The sequence below is a fragment of the Elephantulus edwardii genome, unplaced genomic scaffold (assembly GCF_000299155.1).
Source record: "Elephantulus edwardii isolate Elephantulus edwardi_28Jun2011 unplaced genomic scaffold, EleEdw1.0 scaffold00025, whole genome shotgun sequence".
Lineage (NCBI taxonomy): Eukaryota > Metazoa > Chordata > Mammalia > Macroscelidea > Macroscelididae > Elephantulus > Elephantulus edwardii.
Window position 1 is genome coordinate 17,063,046 of NW_006399775.1, and position 21,328 is coordinate 17,084,373.

The following is a 21,328-nucleotide window of genomic DNA, read 5'->3' on the forward strand; positions in this document are numbered from 1 at the left end:
GCTGGCTATTCATGTGTGCTGTGTGTGCTATTTATTATTATCTGTTCTTTTACCCTCTTTATTCTAAGTTTTAATTCAGTCGCTTCCTTCAGTCAGTGTTTAAAGTACTTCTTCATTTTTTTCTTTTTAAACTGTGAGTTGAAGAATTGTCATCCCTAAGAAAGCTCTGGTGGCCTAGTGGCAAGACGCTGCACTGCAATCCCAGAGGTATGTGGTTCAAATCCACCAGATGCTCTGCTGGAGAAGAAGGGGGAAATCTCCTCCTGTACCCGTCAGATCTGATTTGATGGTACACATAAAAATAATACAATTTAAAAAAAAAAAGAATTGTCATCCCTATATGTTATCCTTGTTTTCTGGTATCTTCAGCTCAGAGGTTCCTAACTGCAGTCTGCCGACTCTACCATCTTGCTAACTTTGACAAGAACGGGACTCCCAGCACACTTAATTGTCCTCATGGGAAATGATACCTAGACCAAGAAGCTGTTGTCTGAACACAGGAAAGGTGTGAGTCAGGGTTATATCCTTTCCCCATACCTACACTTAGCAAATCATTTGAGGAGTGGAACTATAAGAAGAATAATGTGAACTACCAAAAGAACAAGCAAATGTATTTCGAAGAAACACAACTACGGTGCTCCTTAGAGGCAAGGATGTTGAAACTTTGTCTCATATACTTTGAGCATCAAGTCAGAAAGGACCAATTCTTGGGAAAGGAAATTATGCTGGGAAAGGTGAAGAGTTAGAAAGAGGAAGACTCTCAACTAGATGGATTCAGAGTGACGCTAACAATGGGCTTGAGAATGTGATATGTAATGAGGATGGTGCAGGATGGGACAAGGTTCTGTTAGTTTTTTATGAGGTTGTTATGAGTTAGAATTGACCCCACTGCACTTAACAGCAACAAAGACAGGAGAAACTCAGGAGTCAAAATGCAGGGGAAATGTAGAATTGAGGGAGACTAGAACTACTGAGACTAGAGTCACTATGTGTGGGAGTATGCATTTCACATATATTGTCAGGTAAGAGAAACTAGCACTCACAGATTACAAGAGAGCCTCTGTTGTTAGGTGTCGTCAAGTCAATTATGATTCATAGCAACCCTATGAAGAACAGGTCTGAACCCTGACCTGTCCTGAGACATCCCTATCAGCTTTGACACGCTCCAGTCCATTGTTAGAATGACTGTGTCAGTCCATCTTGTTGAGGGTCCTTCTAGTTCTCTGACCCTCTACTTTTCCCAGCATGATGCCTTTTCCCAAGGACTCATTTCCAAGGTCTCTCCCGATAACATGCCCAAAGTCTGTAAGAAAAAGCTTCACCATCCTTGCCTCTAAGAGCACCTTGGTCAGACTTCTTTCAAGATAAATCTGCCTTCTCTTTCACCAGTATATTCATAGTATATCCAATTCTCTTTGCAAGTCCCCAATTCAAAGGTATCAATTCTGTTTTTGTCTTCCTTATTCATTGTCCAACCTTCAGATGTATGTTACTGTTGTTTCCCATGAGTTGGAACAACCTGTAAATGACCCTCCAGTGGGTTTTCAGAGACAGTTAATTTCACAAGAGGAGACTGCCCATCCTTCTCCCGCATCAGATGTATGTGGGTCCTCTAATATAAACATTAGGTTTATTTGTTTCTAAAACCTATTATAGAGAAGGGTCCTTCATCACTTTTTCCAGAAATATACTGTTTTCTAAGGTGATGTCTTAGGGAAGTAGTATTAACTGTCAGAGCCAAGAGATCCAGGTGTTTGCCTTAGATTTCTACTTCTAAGGTCTATTTCCTTGGGCAAAGGAACACGAAGACTCGAGTTTCTTATTTATAAAATAGAGATAATGACAACAGTTGTTCAGAGGGCAAATAGAAGGATGAAATAAAATTATGTGGCTATAAAAACACTATAAATGGTAAAAGACTAGATATATTAAGGAACTTAAATAATCATGTCTCATAAACACAAACTTCTATTTAAAAACAAAACCAGAAACTCCAACTCATTCATTGGGTTTCTATTTGTTAAGTTCTAGTCCAGGCTCCGGAACTATACTGAAGTCCAGATAAATAGATAAAGCAGATAAAAGTCCCTGTCCTAGAACTTATATTGTAGAAGAGGATATGTTTGCTCTTTTTAAAAAAAAAATCATATATGCACACCCATGCTTATTGCTGCTTTCTTTGTTCACAGTAGGAAAGAGTTGGAAACAACCCAAGTGCCCATCAACAAACGAATGGCTAGAGAAGCTTTAGCATATCCACAAAATGGAATATTATGCGCACTGAAAAACAAAGAACTCATGAAATGTTATACAAAATGGATTACCCTTTGGAAAACATTATGCTGAGTGAAATATCTCAGTCACAAAAAGACAAATACTGCATAATGCTACTGTTACAGAACAGGACTGATATGGGGGTTAGGAGGAAACTAAGAAAAAGGGATAAATAACGTAGACAGCATTTAAACAGACGAGGGAGAGAACTGTACAAAAGAAATATATATGATAAGGTATTACTGGAATGACAAGAGTCCAGAATAAGAGTTGCATAGTAAAGTGGTCTTGGGCGGGGGGGGGGGGGGATGGGGGACGGGACGGGACTGTGTAACAATGAAAGAACTTTTTTCCCAGAGGGAAAAAGCAAACTGGGGAGGGGGGCAGTGAAGAAAATGTGCAACAATAAAAGGAAATCCAAGTTCTTTATAAACTTTGATTAAAATCTCAATTTAAAAAAAGTCAGATAGTAATAAGATAAACATATAGAAGTAGAGCTAAGGTAGTCTTGGAAAGGTCTCTCTAATGGGACAATTACACACAATAGCTTGAGTGAAGGAAGGGAGCAAGCCATGGAGCTATCTGGGGGGAAGGGGAAGAGTATTCCTGGCAGATGCTGGCAGTTCATAAGCCCTGAAATGAAAACCTATCTGCTGTGTTCCAACAATCTCAAGAAGGCTTGGGTAACTAAAAAATGAGCAAAGGAAAGCAAGAAAAGAAACAAGACAGAAAAAAAACCAAGCCAGGAATCAGATTTTGAAAAGTCATAGTGGCCACAGAAAAATATTGTTTACACCAAGAATGAGAATATATATCTCTACACTTGATTAAAACAAATCTTACAAATTAGAGAAAAGATTCTTTATCAAAGCTAATAAAATGAAAATTTTAAAAATTAAAATTCTTTATAATAGACAATAAAATGAAAGTTCCTATTTTGTAACTGCATAGTAGAAACCACTGGAAGAAATCTGAACCCATAATTCTGATGAACTCGAGAGTTCCTGGCCTCCAGTTCTTTAAAAGTCCAGACTGACACTGATGGAGAAGAAAAAACTTTTAGAAAGAAGAGCCAATCTGTTAACCCCTGAAAGTGTATTTATATCACTTTCACTCCTCAAATGTTCACATTTATCGAATAAGACATTGTTTCCAAAAACAAACCCAAAACCCACTGACATCAAGTAGATTCCAAACCCACAGTACAGAACCGTGGGATTTCTAAGGCTGAAATCTTTATGGAAGCAGACTGCCACATCTTTGTCTCTCAATGTGAATGGTGGTAAGTTCAAACCACCAACCGTTCAGTTAGGAATAAAACGTTTAAAGTATGTGGCACCAGGATATGCCAATATATTGTCAACTTCAATACAAATGTTTATCTAATGGAAGTTTTCTATTACAATGAGGCAAAGAATATTAAACATATTCTATGATATTATCTACTTGTTGGGAAAGAAGACATTACTACCACATAAATTACTACCAACATAAATGTTACTGATAAAAGGGTATGACAGATGGCTTCAAGGGTATTTAGATGGCTTAAAGTGTTCAATGATATTTTAAGAACTTTTCTATAAAGTCCTTCACAAGTATGTTATGTATATATGAAAAGAATATCCTTGATTTGCTGCTGTTGTTGCTAGGTTCCATCAAGTCAACCATGATGCACAGCAACCCTAACCTTCTGCACAACAGATCTGAACTCTGCCCTGTATGGAATCATCTGTCTCTGATACACTCCAGCCCACTGTGAGAACTGCTGTGTCAATCCATCTCTGTGAGGTCTTCCTCTCTTTCTCTAATCCTCTCTACCTTTCCTAGCATGACGTCTTTTTCCAAGGACAATCCTCTACTGACAACATGCCCAAACTATGAGACAAAGTTTCACCATCCTTGCCTCTAAGGAACACCCTGTTTGTACTTAGGCAGCTGCTTCAAGAAAAGGTATGCTGTTATTGTGTACTACAGAGTTAAAACCGAGTCACAGCTGACCCTCCAACAGGTTTTAACAGGCAGTTAATCACATGGGAGGAGATTGCCCATCCTCCTCCCAGGGAGCAGCTGGTAGTTTAGAACTTCGTGTCTTTAGGATTGTAGTGCAGCTTCTTGCAACTAGGCCTCCAGCACTCCCAAGAAAAGGTATAGTTTTGTCATATTACCAAATGATTGCAAGGAATAAATCCAATGGAAACATCTTTGTTTCAAGTTTACAATTTGTTTTTTTGCAGCTTACTGAATTGTTCTTTCAATGATAGATTTTAAACTATTTCTGTTGGAATATATTTTCTGGATTTCCCCCTGATGTAATTTTTCAATTTGTCTTTCCTTCTTCTTTTCCTTATGGTCTTCACTGGAAATGGAGACACAGTTCCTACCTTTGTTATAATTCCTCATCATTGTTCAGAATTTTGTTAACTGTCTATTTCCCCAGGTAGTATAGAATAATGGTTATAAAGCTGATATTGTGGAGTCAACCATGTTAGATTCAAATACTGGCTCTTTCACTCACAAATTATGAGTTTTGTGTAAGACAGTAAACTGTTTCAATGTCTTTCCTTGTAAAATAAAGCCAATTATACTATTGACTCTAGCGTTAATATGGAATTAAAAGAGATAATCCATGTAAAATACATTTTAAACACTTAAGTGTTGGCTATGATAATGGTTTTGGACACGCAACCAGAAGGTACTCAATACAGGACTACTAATTAAATGTATTGTGAGCTCTGGAGGTGCAGTCCATAGGGAACTGCACTGCTAACCCAAAGGTCATGCCTGTCTGGCAGTTAAAATGCACCAGCAGCTCTGAAGGAGACAGCCAATCTCCTCTTATGCAATTCAAAGTCTTGACAATCTAACTTGACAGAAACGAGAGAGAGAGAAAGAGAGAAACAAATGAATGTACTTTATCCAACAGCAGGATAAATCAAAGTTAAATATCTAAGCTGCAGGATACTGAATGGGGAGAGATGATATGGAGATGACTAATGTCACAAGGCTTTTTAAGTGGATACCCGAAACACTGAGCTCATTGCAGTAGCAACAGGAAATAAGAGAAATCCACATATAATTTGGCCCTTGAGGTTCAAACCCACATTGTTAAAGGGCTAAATACAGTTCTGATGGTTTTATACTATGAAAAGCTTGTTTCCTTCACTATATCTTCAACATAATCTAAATCATCTGTTATTATACGTGGGCTTGTTAAAGACCATCATGGGAAGGTTCCAAGGATTAGCGGATCTAGCAAAGAACAAGTATGTATATGTATGTATGTATATGTGTGTGTGTGTGTATGTTTTTTTTTAAATTTTTTTTTTTGTGGCTGCTGCCTGATCAACTCATAGTTTCCATATCAAGAAAGAGAGTAAGGAAGAAAATGAACAAGCAGAACTGTGACTCAACACACTGAGCAGTTAGAAAGGATCTTATGCAAACACACTGAAAAGGGCCCACTGAAATGTGACAACCCGTCTTGCAAAGATGGCAGCCAGGGTATGCTCCCAGCAGGAAGATTTACAACCACAACAGAACATGAAAAATCTGACACTTTTCTTTAAGATAAGAAGACAGTCATAATATCCGATTGAACCAAAAACTCCCCATTCCTATTTTGGGAGCAACAGTGTGGTAAAAGCGAGGAAGAAAACAAAATACCACAATTCAAAAAATTCGAACTTCTCTTCTCTAGCCCCACTGCCACTGTCCTCCACATGGACCTCACCATCTCTCACTCTGAGTAGTCCCCTACGAGCCTTCGTCACCAGCCTCTGGCTCTCCAGTGTGCCCTCTTCAATGCATCTTTTTTCCTCTCCTCCATTTATCATGATGGTTGTTTATCACTCAAGTTGTGTTCAAAGTATTTTTTTGTTTTTAAATTTTTTTATTTATATTGGTCTGTCTTGGAGGGGGTGAAACCAAGTTTCTCCTTGGAGGCTAGGATTTTGAAGCTCCTTCTCACATACTTTGGGCACATGGCCAGGAGAGACCAATCCTTGGAGAAGGACATCATGTTCGGAAGGGCCGACAGACAGCACAGGAGAGGAGACCCCAGATGAGATAGGTTGATACAGTAACTGGGGCAATGTTTACTGTGTCAGAATTAGTGAAACAGGCTCAGAACAGGGCAGGCTTCAGAGCTGCAGTACACAGGGTCGTCACGGGTCGCAAACGACTCAATGGCATATAACAGCAACAACACTGGTTTGCTTACAAGGTTCATATACAAATACATTATTCTTCATTCACATTAGGTTTCATACAGTCATTCTATTTTAGCCACTCACTCTTAACTGCATGCACACACTTCTAATTATGTGAGTGCACACTTACCCCCACCTTGCAATCTAAATCTCAAGCCAACTCTGCCCATCCAGTGGGATTTCAGAGGCTGTAAACTGTATGGGAGGAGAATGCCCATCTTTCTCCCATGGAGCAGCAGGTGGATTCAAAATGCATGCCTTGGGGTTGGCAGAACAACTCCTCACCATGAAGATGCCTGAGCTCCCTTCAAAGCCTTTTTATTATTATTATTTATTTTACAACAGTTCTAGCATAATATCTTTTACATTTTACTGTTTTAAAAATATATTTAGATGACCAGGTATGGAAGAAGAAGGAGACTGGAAAATCTTCAAAAGGCAACCGTAAACTAGACAAAAACCACCATTAAAATCCTAAGCAGCATGTATAAATTAAAAACTTATAAACTCCAAATAAGATTAGTGGAAGTGATTATGGCCTGGGGCTGCTTCAATCCACTGTACACATACTTCCACCAACATAGTGGTTCTCCAGAGCAGAGCAGAGCAGGCCATGGGTACCATGGTCTAAAACGGCTCCTTTTGATTTGGAGCAATGAGCAATGTGCAGGCAGAGCAGACCTGTCAGCAGCAGTGGCTCTGCAGAGATGACAGTTGGAAAGGCTCAATTCTCATCTTTGTTAGACTGAGATTGCATCTTGGATAAGGGTAAACATGTTTCTAACTGAGTTTGCTCACAACCCCAGACGAGAGTAGGAAGGCCTCAAGTTAACCACACATTCCTGGCTCTCCACAAAGCTGTGTCAAATGCATAAAAGATTCGAAAGAGTCTTGCAGAAGAAATTAAAATCTAGAACAGTCCATGGGACCTTCAGTTTTCTCCTCCCACAACACTGCTTAAAGGCATCAGTTCTTCTGTTACCCTTTTCACTGAACAGCTCTTAGAAGCATATCAAGTAACTGAAAAGACCATTTAGTCCTCGGACTGACATAACTTTAATAATTCCTTAATAATTTGGAGAGGTACCTGACTGCAGACTTGCCCAATGCAACATATTTCCTATTCTCCTAACTGCTGATACCAAGGGTGTTGATAGTGGATCCAAGTAAATGAAGTCATTGATAATTTCAATCTTTTCTCCATTTATCATGATGCTGCCTGTTAGCAGTGGTGAGGATTTTGTCTTCTTGAAGTTAAGATATAATCTATATTGAAAGCTGTAGTCTTTGATCTTTGGCAGCAAGTACTTCAAGTCCTCCTCACTTTCAGCAAGCACGGTTTATGAAGAGGAATGTGGCATCAGGGTCAGAGGATCACTGGTAGGATCCGACTTCCCACGGTTCGGTTAACGGCAGAGCACAAAATCATTTACACACTGGGGCTCATTACATATTCTCTCAACTATACTTGTCTCTAGAATGTATCTTATTTTCCTAAGAGTTTTCTTTTACACTAGACTGTGGTTTCTTCTGTTCTAATTAGTCTGTTCTTATCTTGTTTCTATTGCCCAAGAATATCTCCCAACCAATCATTCCCTTTTGTTTCTAGTATTGTCTTTTATTTTTTAACACTTTTTTGAAATTAAGACATTTGGAAGTACTACAGAGATAGGTGCAAGAATTTAGTTTACCACCCTGATCCAATATTCAGAGGAAGCTTGCCTAGATGCTTATGCAGACGAATATGCACATCCAGCTACATAGCTTTCCCTCTGGAGGCACAGTGGAAAGGAGTTGTGCTGCTAACCCAAAGGTGGGGCCTTTCCAGTGGTTTGAATCCACTAGTGGCTCTGTGGGAGAAAGGTGAGCATTCCTTGCAATGTAACTGCCCAACTACTCAACTCACTGCCCTCGAGTCAGATACAACTCATAGCTGACTGTCCAGGAGGAGATCGCCTTCCTTTGTCTCTTGGAGTAGATGGTGGATTTGAACCTCGTACCTTTAGGTAGGCAGTGCAAGTCTTTACCTACTTGACCACCTTCCCAAACCCCTACAGTTAGTAAGTCAAGGAGTTAATGAAATGACTCTAGCATAAGGTCCAGTAGTTTGTTGTGGGTATTTTATTATTTTTGTGTGTGTACCGTCAAATCAGATCTGACCGGTACAGGAGGAGATTGCCCCTCCTTTTCCAGCAGAGCATCTGGTGGATTCGAACCACATATCTCTGGGATTGTAGTGCAGCTTTTTGCCACTACGCCACCGGAGCTCCCTAAGGTCCAACAGTTTTGATCTAATATGCTAGATCCATAAAACTTGGCTTTTGTTCATGCTGTTCTCAGGCAGGAAGGCATTGCCTTTTTCTCTGCTATCATAATCCTTTGTTTACCTGACACCAGCTGCATGGGAGAAAGATAGAGTATTTCCTTTCTTATTATTTACAGCCTCTGAAAACACGCTGGAGGTTCATCTATGAGTCAGTTCCCACTGACACAAAGGATAAGAAAGTGTGAATGTGTCTGTTCCTCACTATGCTGTAAGATCAAGAACAAAGATCTTACCAGTCCTTGACTCCTGATACCCAAATAGCTGTAACCAGAGTTGCAGCTGCCTGAATTTAGGCTGGCAGTGCAACTCCTTACCATTCAGCCACCAGAGCTCCCCACACAATAGCAAGTATTCTTTCTTTGAGTCAGAACTGACTATGACCTTCAGTAAGTTGTGTTTTTAAAAATTTTTTTATTATTAATTTTAATGAAAATTTATAGGCTTTGGATTCCCATTCATTCATTGTTGCACTTTTCTCCCTGTGTCAGTATTCATTTTATGATTAGAACTGAGGCACAAAAATGCCATGAAACTTTAGAGCTAGATCTCAGACTAGTCAACTACACGTAGCAGAATGTTGGAGCTGGAAGGAACATTCATAAAGAAATCTTTAAGGTCAAAAACCTCTGAACAAAGATCCTTGTACCATGAGGCAAAATAAAATCACTCCATCAAATATGGTTAATTGCATATTATTCATAATTCCTTTACGGCTTTTTTTTTCTCTTACAGCTTTTATAACCCTAGATTGTCATTAATTCTTTCCTTAAGGGCTAATAAAGCAAATATTCCCTTTTTGTTGTTTGGTCACTAACATCTTGGCACAAAGAAGCTGCTTAGTAAATATTTATAGTATGAATGAAGAAATGAATGGGAAAGAGAAGCAAATTTTGTACTGGTTTCTACTACTGACTCACTTAAGTATGGAACAGGCCACTTAATCTCTCTGAGTCACATTCCTTCATCTGTATTATGAGAGTTACAACCTTGCCCGATATATTTCATAAATCATGCAGAATCATCAGTGTGAAACCATTACACAAAGCAGTGGCATGCTATACCACAATATAAACCATATGCCCATGTAAAACTAGTAAAGAAATATATAGAAATGAGGGACAAGGACTAACGTCCTGAAATGTTGGAAGGGGAAATGCCCTTGACAGTCTGAGTGTTTTTAATTGCAGATACAAAACCTGTATAGGTTCTTACCAAGCAGGTGTTATCCTCTCTGCCATATGGCCAGAGCCCCAGGGCTCCTCCTACTCCCTAACAAACAACATACTGTGGCTTTACTGCAGAATCCTTTCTAAGACCTCTTTGACATCATTCTCTGTTCCTGCACCAATGAAAAGAATCCTGGACTAAGACTCAAAAGACCTCAGTTCCAATCCAATTCTGCTGTACCAGTTAGCTATGAGTCTTCTCCTACTTTTCTGTGAAACGGGGATAATGCTTCCTCACAAGGTAATTGTACCAGCATACATAAAGTTCTCAGCACAGTGCCTGGCACATAGTAGGTACTCAAGAAACGGTGGTTGTCAAAAGCATGTAAACATTTGAGCCGTAAAGCACAGCTCAGCTTTGTTCCAATACTTCAATAATTTCTTACTGCTTGGTAATGGAGAAACCCAAAAGATCTGGGATTCCCAAATTCTTACAAATTTCTGCCATTTGATAAAAGGTAGCCTGAAATCAGGGTAAAGCATTGTAGACTATGAATCAGAGGCTATGCGTCAGTTCTGACTTGATGGCACATAACAACAACAACAACACTTAGACTCTAGGGAGCTCGGGTGGTATAATTCACAGGGAGTTGCTCTGTCAACCCAAAGCAGGTACCTCTCTCAAGATCTGGCTCCACCAATGGTTTCATGGAGAAAGATGATACACAGCCTCAAAATGTGCTGGAGGGTCAGCTATGAATCAGTTCTGACTCGACAGCAATGAGTTTTTAAATTCTATTTTAGTTTTATCATGCATAACTTAATGACAATGACCAAATTCATTGTGTTCCTGTGAGGATTAGAAAAGGTAATGAATAAGTCTCAGCATGCTGTAAGGCACCAGACATGTGAACATTTTTATTATCAATAAGAGAATAAACAACTCAGAGTGAGTCTATCCCCAGTGTTGGAAACATGGGTCACAGTATTTTGATGATGACTCAACTGTATTAGAATCTACTATCTCCTTGCTTAAAATTCTTCAGTAACTTCCCATTACTTTCAAAAGAAAGTTAAAATTCTTACATGATCTAACCTGCTTACCATTCCTTCTCACTCTCTACTCCCTGCACACTTCACATTCCAGTCATTTCAAACTACTTGCAGTTCTCTCCCAAGAATACCCTGCATACTTCCCTGCCTTTGCACAAGCTCTTCTCTCTGCCTGGAATATCTTCCTCTCTCCTTACTTCTTACGTAGGTTATGAACTCTTTGAGCCCAGACTTTACCATCAGGAAACTGCCTCTGATACATCCAGTCTTTCACAACATAGATATCTATAAAATGCTAGATGGTAAGGATACAACAATTAACAAATTAAACACAACCCCTGCCCTCATGAAGTTTAACATGTTGCACTGTAATTATCTGTGCCTTCACAGCTTCCGCAAAACTGAGGAGTTCTTGGGAATAGAGACAATGATTCATCTCTGCATCACCACTTCTCCACACAGGACCTAACAGAGCAGGGCTCTGCAAATTTTCAGTTAAAAAAAATAGTATCACACAAACTAACTTTGTACAACAGATAACAGATACAAAGAACAATCTCTTTTATGTATCACTGCTACTATTTATCAGATCTTTTCAAACACATCAACATCTAGCTTCATTTTATATCTGTCCTGAAAAATAGGTACATTTATAAACAGAGGGAGACAGAGGAACTTTAAAGTCATCTAATGTTACTTGCCAAACATCCTTCAATGATTCCTATAGCATTTCTCCAAGTGGTTGAGCATGCACTACTGTTTTACAGAGTAGAATGGATGGCTTTTGATAAGCAGAATCTGCTCCTTCAATAATTAGTCCAAATCCTGGTTCTGTAGACCCTACCAACCAGAGCAAACAAATTCTCTTCTAAATTCAGGTATTTAAAGATGGTCAGGTAATAAGAGTGTGTGTGATCCTCTTTTTACTGATAAAGATAATAAAGCTTAGTAAGACAAAGTAACATTTCCAAAGTTCACATCTAAAAATGAAAAAGTTGAGTTAAAAATAAAAAAAACAAACCAAAACACCCCAAACAATCAAAACCCAAACAAACCAAAAAGTAAGCAAGCAGCTGAGACTTCTGGTTTCAGGTTAAGATTTCTAGGTTGGGAGCCCCACTATTTATTAAGTCCAATTCCGTTATCGTATAGCCAGCAACTCTGAGATCCACAGCAGAGAAGTGACCAAGATGACTGCTCCTCAGCTCAGATACCACCTCTTCCAGACTCCCTGGATCCCTGACCACCAAACCACCCATATCGGAAGAGAAGAAATCACAACTTACCAATGTATTAGAAGAATTATAATCTTCAGCTAGTTTATCTGTAAAGCAAGATGGACAAGCGTCAGCCAATAAACAATTACAGTTAATCCCTTCTTATGAGCTGATCAGTCAAACTTTTGCCAGGCTCAGAGAACAGTAAACATTTTTATGTCACTACAAGACAGTCTTATGCACATTATACACATTAGTTTACTAAACTTTTACAACAGCTCTGGGTACTAGTATCATATCTGTTATACCCAGACCAGGATCTATGAAGTGCCATACACTGAGTGCCAAATTATGCGTCCTTAATTACCTGGTGGCCGAGAGGGAGCTCATGCTCCAAAGGACCCTCGACCCCAAAAAATTTCATACTCAAGTCTTACAAAGTAAAAAACCACAAACAGGTGGGACACAGTTAGGCTTTGTTCTGGAACATGCTGATCCTATTCTCGAGAGCAGAAGCAGCTTACAGAAGCAGATAGAATTTTGAGAGTTTAACACCCTACCCTGCTAGAGGCAAGAAATATCCTGCCTTGTCATTTCACAGAACACCTTGTTTTGTTCTCTCTATTCAACTACACAGCATTTTGAGCTACAGTAAGTAATCTACTTATAGAAAACCGGACAATGACTTGGGATGATTGAAGGAGAATTGATGCCTTTGAGCTGCAGTGGGGAAAAGATAATTGAATATACCATGGACTGTTAGGAGAACAAATAGGTTTGTACTGGAGAAGGTGAGACCAGGCTGCTCCTTACAGGCAAGGATTCTGAGGCTTCACTGGACATACTCTGGACTTGCTGCAAGGTGGGACTAGTCCTTGGAGAGGGACATCATGCTTGAGAGGGTGGAGGGACAGCGCAAAAGAGGAAGACCCTAGATAAGATGGACTGTTTCAGTAACTGGGGTTATGGAGATAGGTGTGTCAGAGATAGTAAGATTGGCACAGGATAGAGCAGTGTTTAGGGCTATTGTACCTAGGGTCGCTATGAGTCACAGGTGACTTGATAGCACCTAACAACAAAAACAAATAAAAGCAAGGTATTTATGAAAAATTAATTGACTCCTGGGCTGAGATGGAGTTGGTTAAGCAAACTCAAACACTTCAATATCCTTTTAATTGATTTAGAAACTGAAGGTCAGAAGACTTAAGGGATTTGACAAGGGTCCACACAGGTTAAAACAGCAGAGTTGAGACCTAAATCCTGGTTTGACTCTCAATACTATGTTAGAACTCTAAGTACATCATTGGCTATCTGTACACTATTAGGTCTCAATTGTCAAGGAAATTTCTGGAATTCTAAGAGTAAAGAAAGAATGGCTGACACCTTCCTGAGCTATCTATGCCAAATCAAGACTGGCCTGCAGCTGCAGTTTTCAGAAATGAATCTTCACAATATATCCCTATACCCTGCAGAGAGCAAGGGAGTAAGGCTTAAGAAAATAAGGCATTAATCATGTCATGTCAAATTAAAGCAGGGTCTCGTTTTCTAAGAATAGTTTCAAGCTTCCTTCAATGTGGAAATTAACATATTTCACTGATTCTATGGTGTACAATTTTTCACATTAATGTCTCTCAGAGATGCATCTAGACTCAAAGCCTGCATCTAGACTCTCACAATTTAATCCTGCTGCCTCTCCCTACCCTTCGATGTTGTTATTTTGTATCTTCGAGTTGGAACTAACTCATAGCTGAGCCTCCACAGGTTTCTCGAAGTAGTAAATCATGCAGGAGACTGCTCATCTGTATCTTTTAGTACTGTCACTGAGTTAGGAGTGCAACTCCTTACCACTAAGGCTTTCCTCCCAAGCTTTTGTTGTTATTGTTGTGTGCCACTGAGACAGAACTGGCGCATAGCTGACCCTCCAGCATGTTTTCAGAGGTGGTAAATCACACAGGAGGAGACCTGCTTATCCTTCTACCTTGGAGCAGTTGATGGATCCAAACCATGTGTCTCTGTGTTTCACAGCTTCTTACCACTAGGCCACCAGAGCTTCCATTTCTGCTCTTTGTTACTGAGTACCATCGAGTTGGAACCAACCCTGCTAGCCCTCCAGCAGGTTTCAGAGGCTTTAAATCACATGAGAGAAGACTGCCCAACTTCCTCTTGTGGAGCAGCTGGTGGATTCAAACCACATGCTTTTCGAGTTGGCACAGAAGCTCTTTACCACTAGGCCATCACAGTTCCTTTTCAGCGGTCATAAAATAATGGTATATCTTATAATCTGTATCTTAGACTTGGTGAAATAGGAAATGTAGATCTAATGGAGAACTTAGCAAGAAAACTTTAAACACCAGGAATTATGTCTCCAAGGAAAAATTGTCTTTCCCAATTCACCAGTAATAAAACTAAGATGTGTCTGATTTAGGCCACGGTCTTCACAATTACTCATTATGCATCAGAGAGCTGGATAATGCCTAAGGATGAAATAAGAAGAATTGAAGCCTTTGAGTTGTGGTGCTGGAGAAGAGTCTTGAACATAACAAGGACTGCAAAGAGAACAAACAGGTCTGTCTTGGAGAAGATAAAACCAAGTTTCTCCTTGGAGGCTAGGATTCTGAAGCTCCATCTCACATATTTTGGGCACGGAGTCAGAAGGAACTGGTCCTTGGAGAAGGACAACATGCACAGAAGGGTTGGGGGGACACAGTGCAGGAGAGGAAGACGTTGGATGATATGGACTGATATATAACAACAACAAAACTAAGAAAGGAGAAATATTCTATCCATTAAGGGGAGGAAATATTCAACATATTTCTCACCAAGAGCCAAATGCAAAAGAAATGTCCAAGCTCTCAATCCTCTCAAACAAGAACTATCAGGTACAGCTAGTTGTTCTGAAGGCAAGTCATGAAACCACAGAGTAAAAAAAGAAGGTAGTCTATAACCTGAGTTTTAAAACAAAGCCTGAATTGCCAGCTGTGTACTGGGAAAACTAATTCAGGATATACTCTTCACATAATTCATTTGGTTTTCTTTTACAATAGAACACTGGCTTATTCTTGGGTGCTATCAAGTTGAGGACGACTCATAGTGACCTGATGAACAACAGATCTAAACTCTGTCCTATCCTGTACCATCCTCAGACCTCCTGACACATTAGAACCCATGAGGCCTTCACCCTGTCAATCCACTTGATTGATACCATGTCCCTTTCCAAGGAATAGCACCTCTTAACAACATGCCTGAAGTATGTGAGGTGAAGCTTTATCACCTTTGCCTCCAAGGAGTACTCTGGCTACACCATCTCCAAGATATATGTGTTTGTTCGTTTACTTTGGTAGTCCATGGGATGTTCAGTAGTCTTCTCAATTCTTCTTGGAACATTGGCTTAGGGAGAATAAAATGCAATACTGTTCCTTCACTTAACCTTATCCACTGAGAGCTCTGGTGGTTTAATCTACAGGATCTTGAGCTGCTAACCCAAAGCCCATGCTTCTCTGGTAGTTAAAACCCACCAGTGCCTCCAAAGGAGAAAGATCGGCAATCTCCTGTGTGATTAATAACCTTGAAAACATTATGGAGGGTTGCTGTGGGTAAGTTCTGACTCAACGAGAGTGAGGATCCTTGAAAACTACATACTGTGGTTAGGAGCCCTAGTGGGACAGTATGTTATGTACTGGACTGCTAACCAAAGGGCCAGTGGTTTGAATCCACCACACACTATGGGGAAAAGGAAAGCAGTCCCCTAGCAAAAAACTTCACAGCTCTGAAAACCAATGGAGGGTCATCATGAGTCAGAACTTACCGAACAGCTGTGGATTTGGAAAGTTTTTGTTTTTAAGGCATTCTAGAGAAAAACAAGCGTTGAGGACTCTCCTTCACAGGGTCGCTGTGAGTCGCCTGTAACTCATGGCACTTAACAATAATAACATCAACATAGTGAGAGTTCAGTTGGCCTAGTGGATAGAAAGCAATGCTATCAAGTCAAAGGTGGGTGACTTTTAATCCACAGCCCTTGGGCCTGCCTTTCATTGTTTTTGTTCAAACATTCCTCTAGGTCGTATAGCCCTGGTGTGTCCACTTGCCGTACAGCGGTCACTTGTGGTTGCTGTGAGGCTGAACACTGTGACGCTGATGTGGTTACCCAATGCTGACAGTGTTTGGTGGAGTTCCCCAATGAAAACAAGCTTAGAAGGAGGAGTGCCATCCACTTCCATAATAGCTTGCCTCCAGAAACCCTATGAACCTGGAGAGAGGATGAGAGACACAACAAGTGTTGAGGACTCTCCTTCATAGGGTCGCTAGAGTCGCCTGCGACTCGACAGCACTTAACAACAATAACAGAGACAAACATGGGAGCTCTGGCGGCCTAATAGACAAGAACCCAAAGGCAGACCATTCCAATCCATCAGCTACCCTTTAAAAGAAGAATGGGCAATCTCCTCACATATGATTTACAGCCTCTGAAAGAAAAATGGGCAATCTCCTTCTATATGATTTACAGCCTCTGAAAACTTACTCTGCTATGAATTGGTTCTGGCCCAACAGCACATAACAACATGAAGTAATAAACATCTCTCTTTTGTCATACAGCCTCCCTGGTCTGGCTGTGGCATAAATGTTAGGCTGCTAACCAAAAGGTTAGTCTGAACCTATTAGCCACTACAGGGAGAAGGATGAGTCATCTGACCTTTAAAAGATTTACAGTATCAGAAACCCTAAGGGGTGTGCTGCTTGATTTTTTACAGCTTGCTGGGAGCAGGAAACCACTCAGTGGCAAGAGGTTTTGGTATGTCACATAAAAAAAAATAATTGTACTTTTTAAAGATACTGTACAATTTTTATATATAAAAATAATATTTCAGAGTTCAAAATTATAGACTGGGAAATACTTAAGAAGCTAGTATAACTATATAAGTACTTCTTGTTATAACTTACTTTTGAGTCAGAAATGACCCATAGTTGACCCTACAGCAGGTTTTCAGAGAATGGTCATCTTTCTCTTGTAGATAAACTGGTACATCTTTCTCTTGCAGAGGAACCAGTGGATCCAATACATGTACCTTTGTGTTGGCAGAACAAGTCCCTACCATTAAGCCACCAGGGATCCATATATAAGTATTTAGACAATTACAAATTTCTCAGTTATGCAAATGAGGAAACTGAAGCTCAGTGAAGAAAAGGTATTCATTTATTCAAAGACACATGAATCAATGACAAAGTAGAACTAAAACCACAGAATTTTAGGTTGCCAGTCCAGTCACCTTTTTTATTATCATATTAGCTACTAGTTGATAAAAGGGGGGTGGGGGGAATCACAGGCTTAAAAATAGGGAAATTGACCCAAAAACTGGCATGGAGGATTGCACCTGGATTACGAGGAGAGACCGGTCCTTGGAGAAGGACATCATGCTTGGGAGGGTGGAGGGACAGCGCAGGAGGGGAAGGCCCTCTATGAGGTGGACTGATTCAGTGACTGGGATAATTGGGATGGGAGTGTCAGAGACAGTGCAATTGGCACAAGACAGAGCAGAGTTTAGGGCTGTTGTACACAGGGTCGCTATGAGTTGCAAGCGACTCGACGGCACATAACAACAAGGGTTTGCAGGCCTGGTTTAAAACATTTCAATCACATTTCAGCCCAGTAATTTTGAGTAAGTGACTTAATTTCTCTGAGCCTAATTAATTTATCTGGATCTATAAAATAGGAATAATAGTCCTTACTCTATCAAGGCCATCATGAAAATCAAATTAGATCATTTATGTACCAGCATGTGCAAACTGAAATACTGTTATCATAATTAATAGTATGAAAAGTGGAAAAAGGAAGAGAAGCTAAAAATAAATTGTGCCAAACATATAATTTTGCCAAGAATTGGCCTTAGTTTCAAGTTCCAGAAACTTTCAAAGTTTGTATATATCTATATATTATCCATGTGCATAGATTTATAAACACAAAAGGAGTTGTAGGTACAGTTTATCTATTCATATTGACTCAGCATTTTAAATATTTGCTCAGAGTTTTAGTGGCCTAGAGGCAAGAAGCTGGGTTGGAATCCGAAAGGCATGCAGCTTGAGGCCACCACCTGCTCTGCAGGAGAAGGATGGACAATCTCCTCTAGCACGATTAACTGCCTCTAAAAATCTGCCAGAAGGTCAGCTATGGGTTGGTTCCAAATCTATGGTACAACAACAATTTCATATATTTGTATGCAAAGCGAATATACACAAAATTACTTGTCCATACTACACACATATTCTTTCATAAATACTAAAGTGGACTTACAATTTAGACATATACAATCCACAGACCTATGCCTCCATACACATTCATGGCACTTCTATACATCTATCTCATCCATACAGATGCACACATAAAAAGAATCTCTTACAAGGACTTTGCTGCTGACGCTTTCAGTCAGCTCCTAATCTGATGTCTTTATGACAAATACCTTACAATACAAACTCTCATTTTCTGACTGAAAAATGTTCCCGCCTAGCAACCTCCAGTCCAATTCTTCTTTGGAATAACCAAGTCCCACAATGGGAGAAGTAAGTCAGACCCTGCAGGACCAGACGTGAGGAAGGAAATACTGCTGGGAATACGCCTGGCCCTCTCTGGGCACGACCACAGCAGTACGAGCAAAGCTGCAGCCTACCACTGCCACCATCTGTGCCCTTTGATACATGCCAGATACTGACTGGGGAAAGCAGCCTTCCAAATTAGCTAGTTCATCCTCATTCTCACCTTCCCAGCAATAGTGTCCTTTGAAGAAAACAGCATGAGAACTGGAAATAACACTTGACTGGGAGTTAGAAAATCAGCTCCACCACTACTTTAGCCATAACAGAAAGGTTTTTCTTGGCTTTAATGTCTGTGGATCAAGGGGGAGCTGGAAGTGGTATATGTTAAGGGTATTTCTTGCTAGAACATCCTAAAATATTATATACACGGCAAGTTTCTAGAAATGTAGGCCTTTTCATAACTGATCCTAAGAAATAAAAATCATTCTTTTAAGGAGTGCTCCAAATAGAGTTGCTATATTACTGTGTTTAGGTGTCATCGAGTAGGATAAAACTCACAGTGACGCTATAAACAACCAATCTACACTTGATCTTAGCCAAAAGGCCGAGAAGTGATAGCAACAGGTCTGAACCCTGTCCTATCTGGTGCCATCCTCACACTTCCTGACACACGAGAGCCCACTGCAGCAGTCACTGTATCAATCCATTTTGTTGAAGGTCTTCCTCTATTTTGCTGACCCTCCACCTTTCCAAGCATGATGTTTCTTTCCAAGGAACAGCCTATCCTAACTATATGCCCAAACTATAGGGGTCAAGGTTTTAGCATTATATAGGCAAGTAATAAATCTAACAAATGATAATCTGAGACCTGGATAATTAGGAGACCTGGAACGTAATCCCAATTGTGTTCTTCAAAGCACTCTGAAAACAATTTCTTAAGGAGTATGTCTGAAGAAAATTTATTATCACTGGACTGTTTTCATTTTCTTAAAAATTAGTCCTCTCAGGGGAGCTCTGGTGGCCTAGTGGCAAGGAGCTGCAACTACAATCCCAGAGGCGCGCGGTTTGAATCCACCAGATGCTCTGCCCTAACCCTAACCCTCCTGTACCAGTCAGATCTGATTTGACGGTACACGCACACAAAAATAATAAAATTTAAAAAAAAATAAAAAATTAGTCCTCTGAGGAGGAAATTGGGTTCACCTACTTAAAAGATAAACAGTAGTGTTATTAAATAACTACTGATGCTAGTAATAATAATGATAGCCTGTATTTCCATGTTTAAGAAACTTTACAGAACTTTCATATCAGTTAGTTCATTATTCCTTACCAAAATATCTTGAAATAAGAATATTCTCATTTTACAGCTCTAAGAAATGAAGTTACTGTTAGCAACCCATAAATAGATCTTCTAACACAAAATTTGAATTCTTTATATACAATACCTTACTTTAAAAAAATATACAGCTTCAGAACGAAGATTCAAGTTTGAAGCAAAAATGTACTGTCTTGGGTATCAAATCCCAAATGTCCATTTTAGTGAAAGTGTTACTTCTGTTCCTTCCATAATTTCTTCCCTCACATCAGGTCAATAGGCATATGATGTTTTCCCACTGAGATCTATCTAAAAACTCCCTTTCCCTGGATAACCATAGACACAAATCTCCATACCTGTAAAGCTCATATACTTCTGACTATTGGAAGTCTTCTTTGAATTGTAAAATTCCAACACATCTAGAACAGCCTGCGGGTTTTTCTTCTGCTCCAACTTAGTGATATTTGACGTCTGAAGCAAGCGGGCCCATTGCTCTGGCATCCCCTACAAGAGACACACAAGGCGGTCAGGAGGGAATAGGGACAAGGAAAATCAGAGCTAACTTTGATACCTGCCAACAGCTAAAGATGGGCTTGTCAGTCACGCCCTTCTCTGCCTTCAGAGCTTTACACAGGTTTTTATGACACTTATCACACTGAATTAGTCATTTCTTGAAGCATTTGCTCTCTCATCAGGCCGTAACTCCTACAGAGCAAGGATCACGACTGCTCTGTTTCTGTATCATCCATGCCCAGCACACACCCTCCCACCACAGGGTCACCTAACAAAGGCCTATTTATGGAATAGAGGTTTAACACCTACTCTGGGTACAATTTTTTGAAATTAGAGAAGTGTCTCAAATCAATAAAGATTGGAGGCAGACAGAAACATTAGAAAAACAAAACAGAACAAATGGATGGAGCCTAGGAATGCACAGCAATAACTCTTACTAATATAACACCTGTCTACAATCCTGGACTCACCGTAAACTCCCCTGTGACAGCATCAAAGCCAACATGAATTGTGTGTTCAAAATCTGAAGGAAGAGAAATCTCTGGCCGTTCTTTCTCCTTCTTTTTATTTGCTGAAAGAGAAACAGGAAAAGGCAACTTAAAACTATGGATATTAGACAAGAGTGCAGAATGAAGGTTGCATAGTGGAGTGTACCCGTAGGGGTGTGTGTGTGGGGGGGGTGGATTGTATACCAATAAAGAAATTTTTCTTTTACTTTTCAAAGAGAAGAG

The 21,328-nt window shown here is 39.9% G+C and overlaps 1 protein-coding gene across 3 annotated transcripts in view; it reads right to left on the minus strand.

The window, feature by feature from the left end:
• PAK1 (p21 protein (Cdc42/Rac)-activated kinase 1) overlaps positions 1–21,328 on the minus strand; it is a 76,816-nt gene that overhangs the window by 35,435 nt on the left and 20,053 nt on the right. For 2 of the 3 annotated variants that reach the window (XM_006882880.1, XM_006882881.1), the window contains exon 4: positions 12,314–12,351. In XM_006882880.1, the coding sequence (XP_006882942.1) occupies positions 12,314–12,351 (38 nt within the window). Of the gene's footprint in view, positions 1–422; positions 444–12,313; positions 12,352–21,328 lie in introns of all 3 variants that reach the window. The other variant, XM_006882882.1, reaches the window with a different exon arrangement.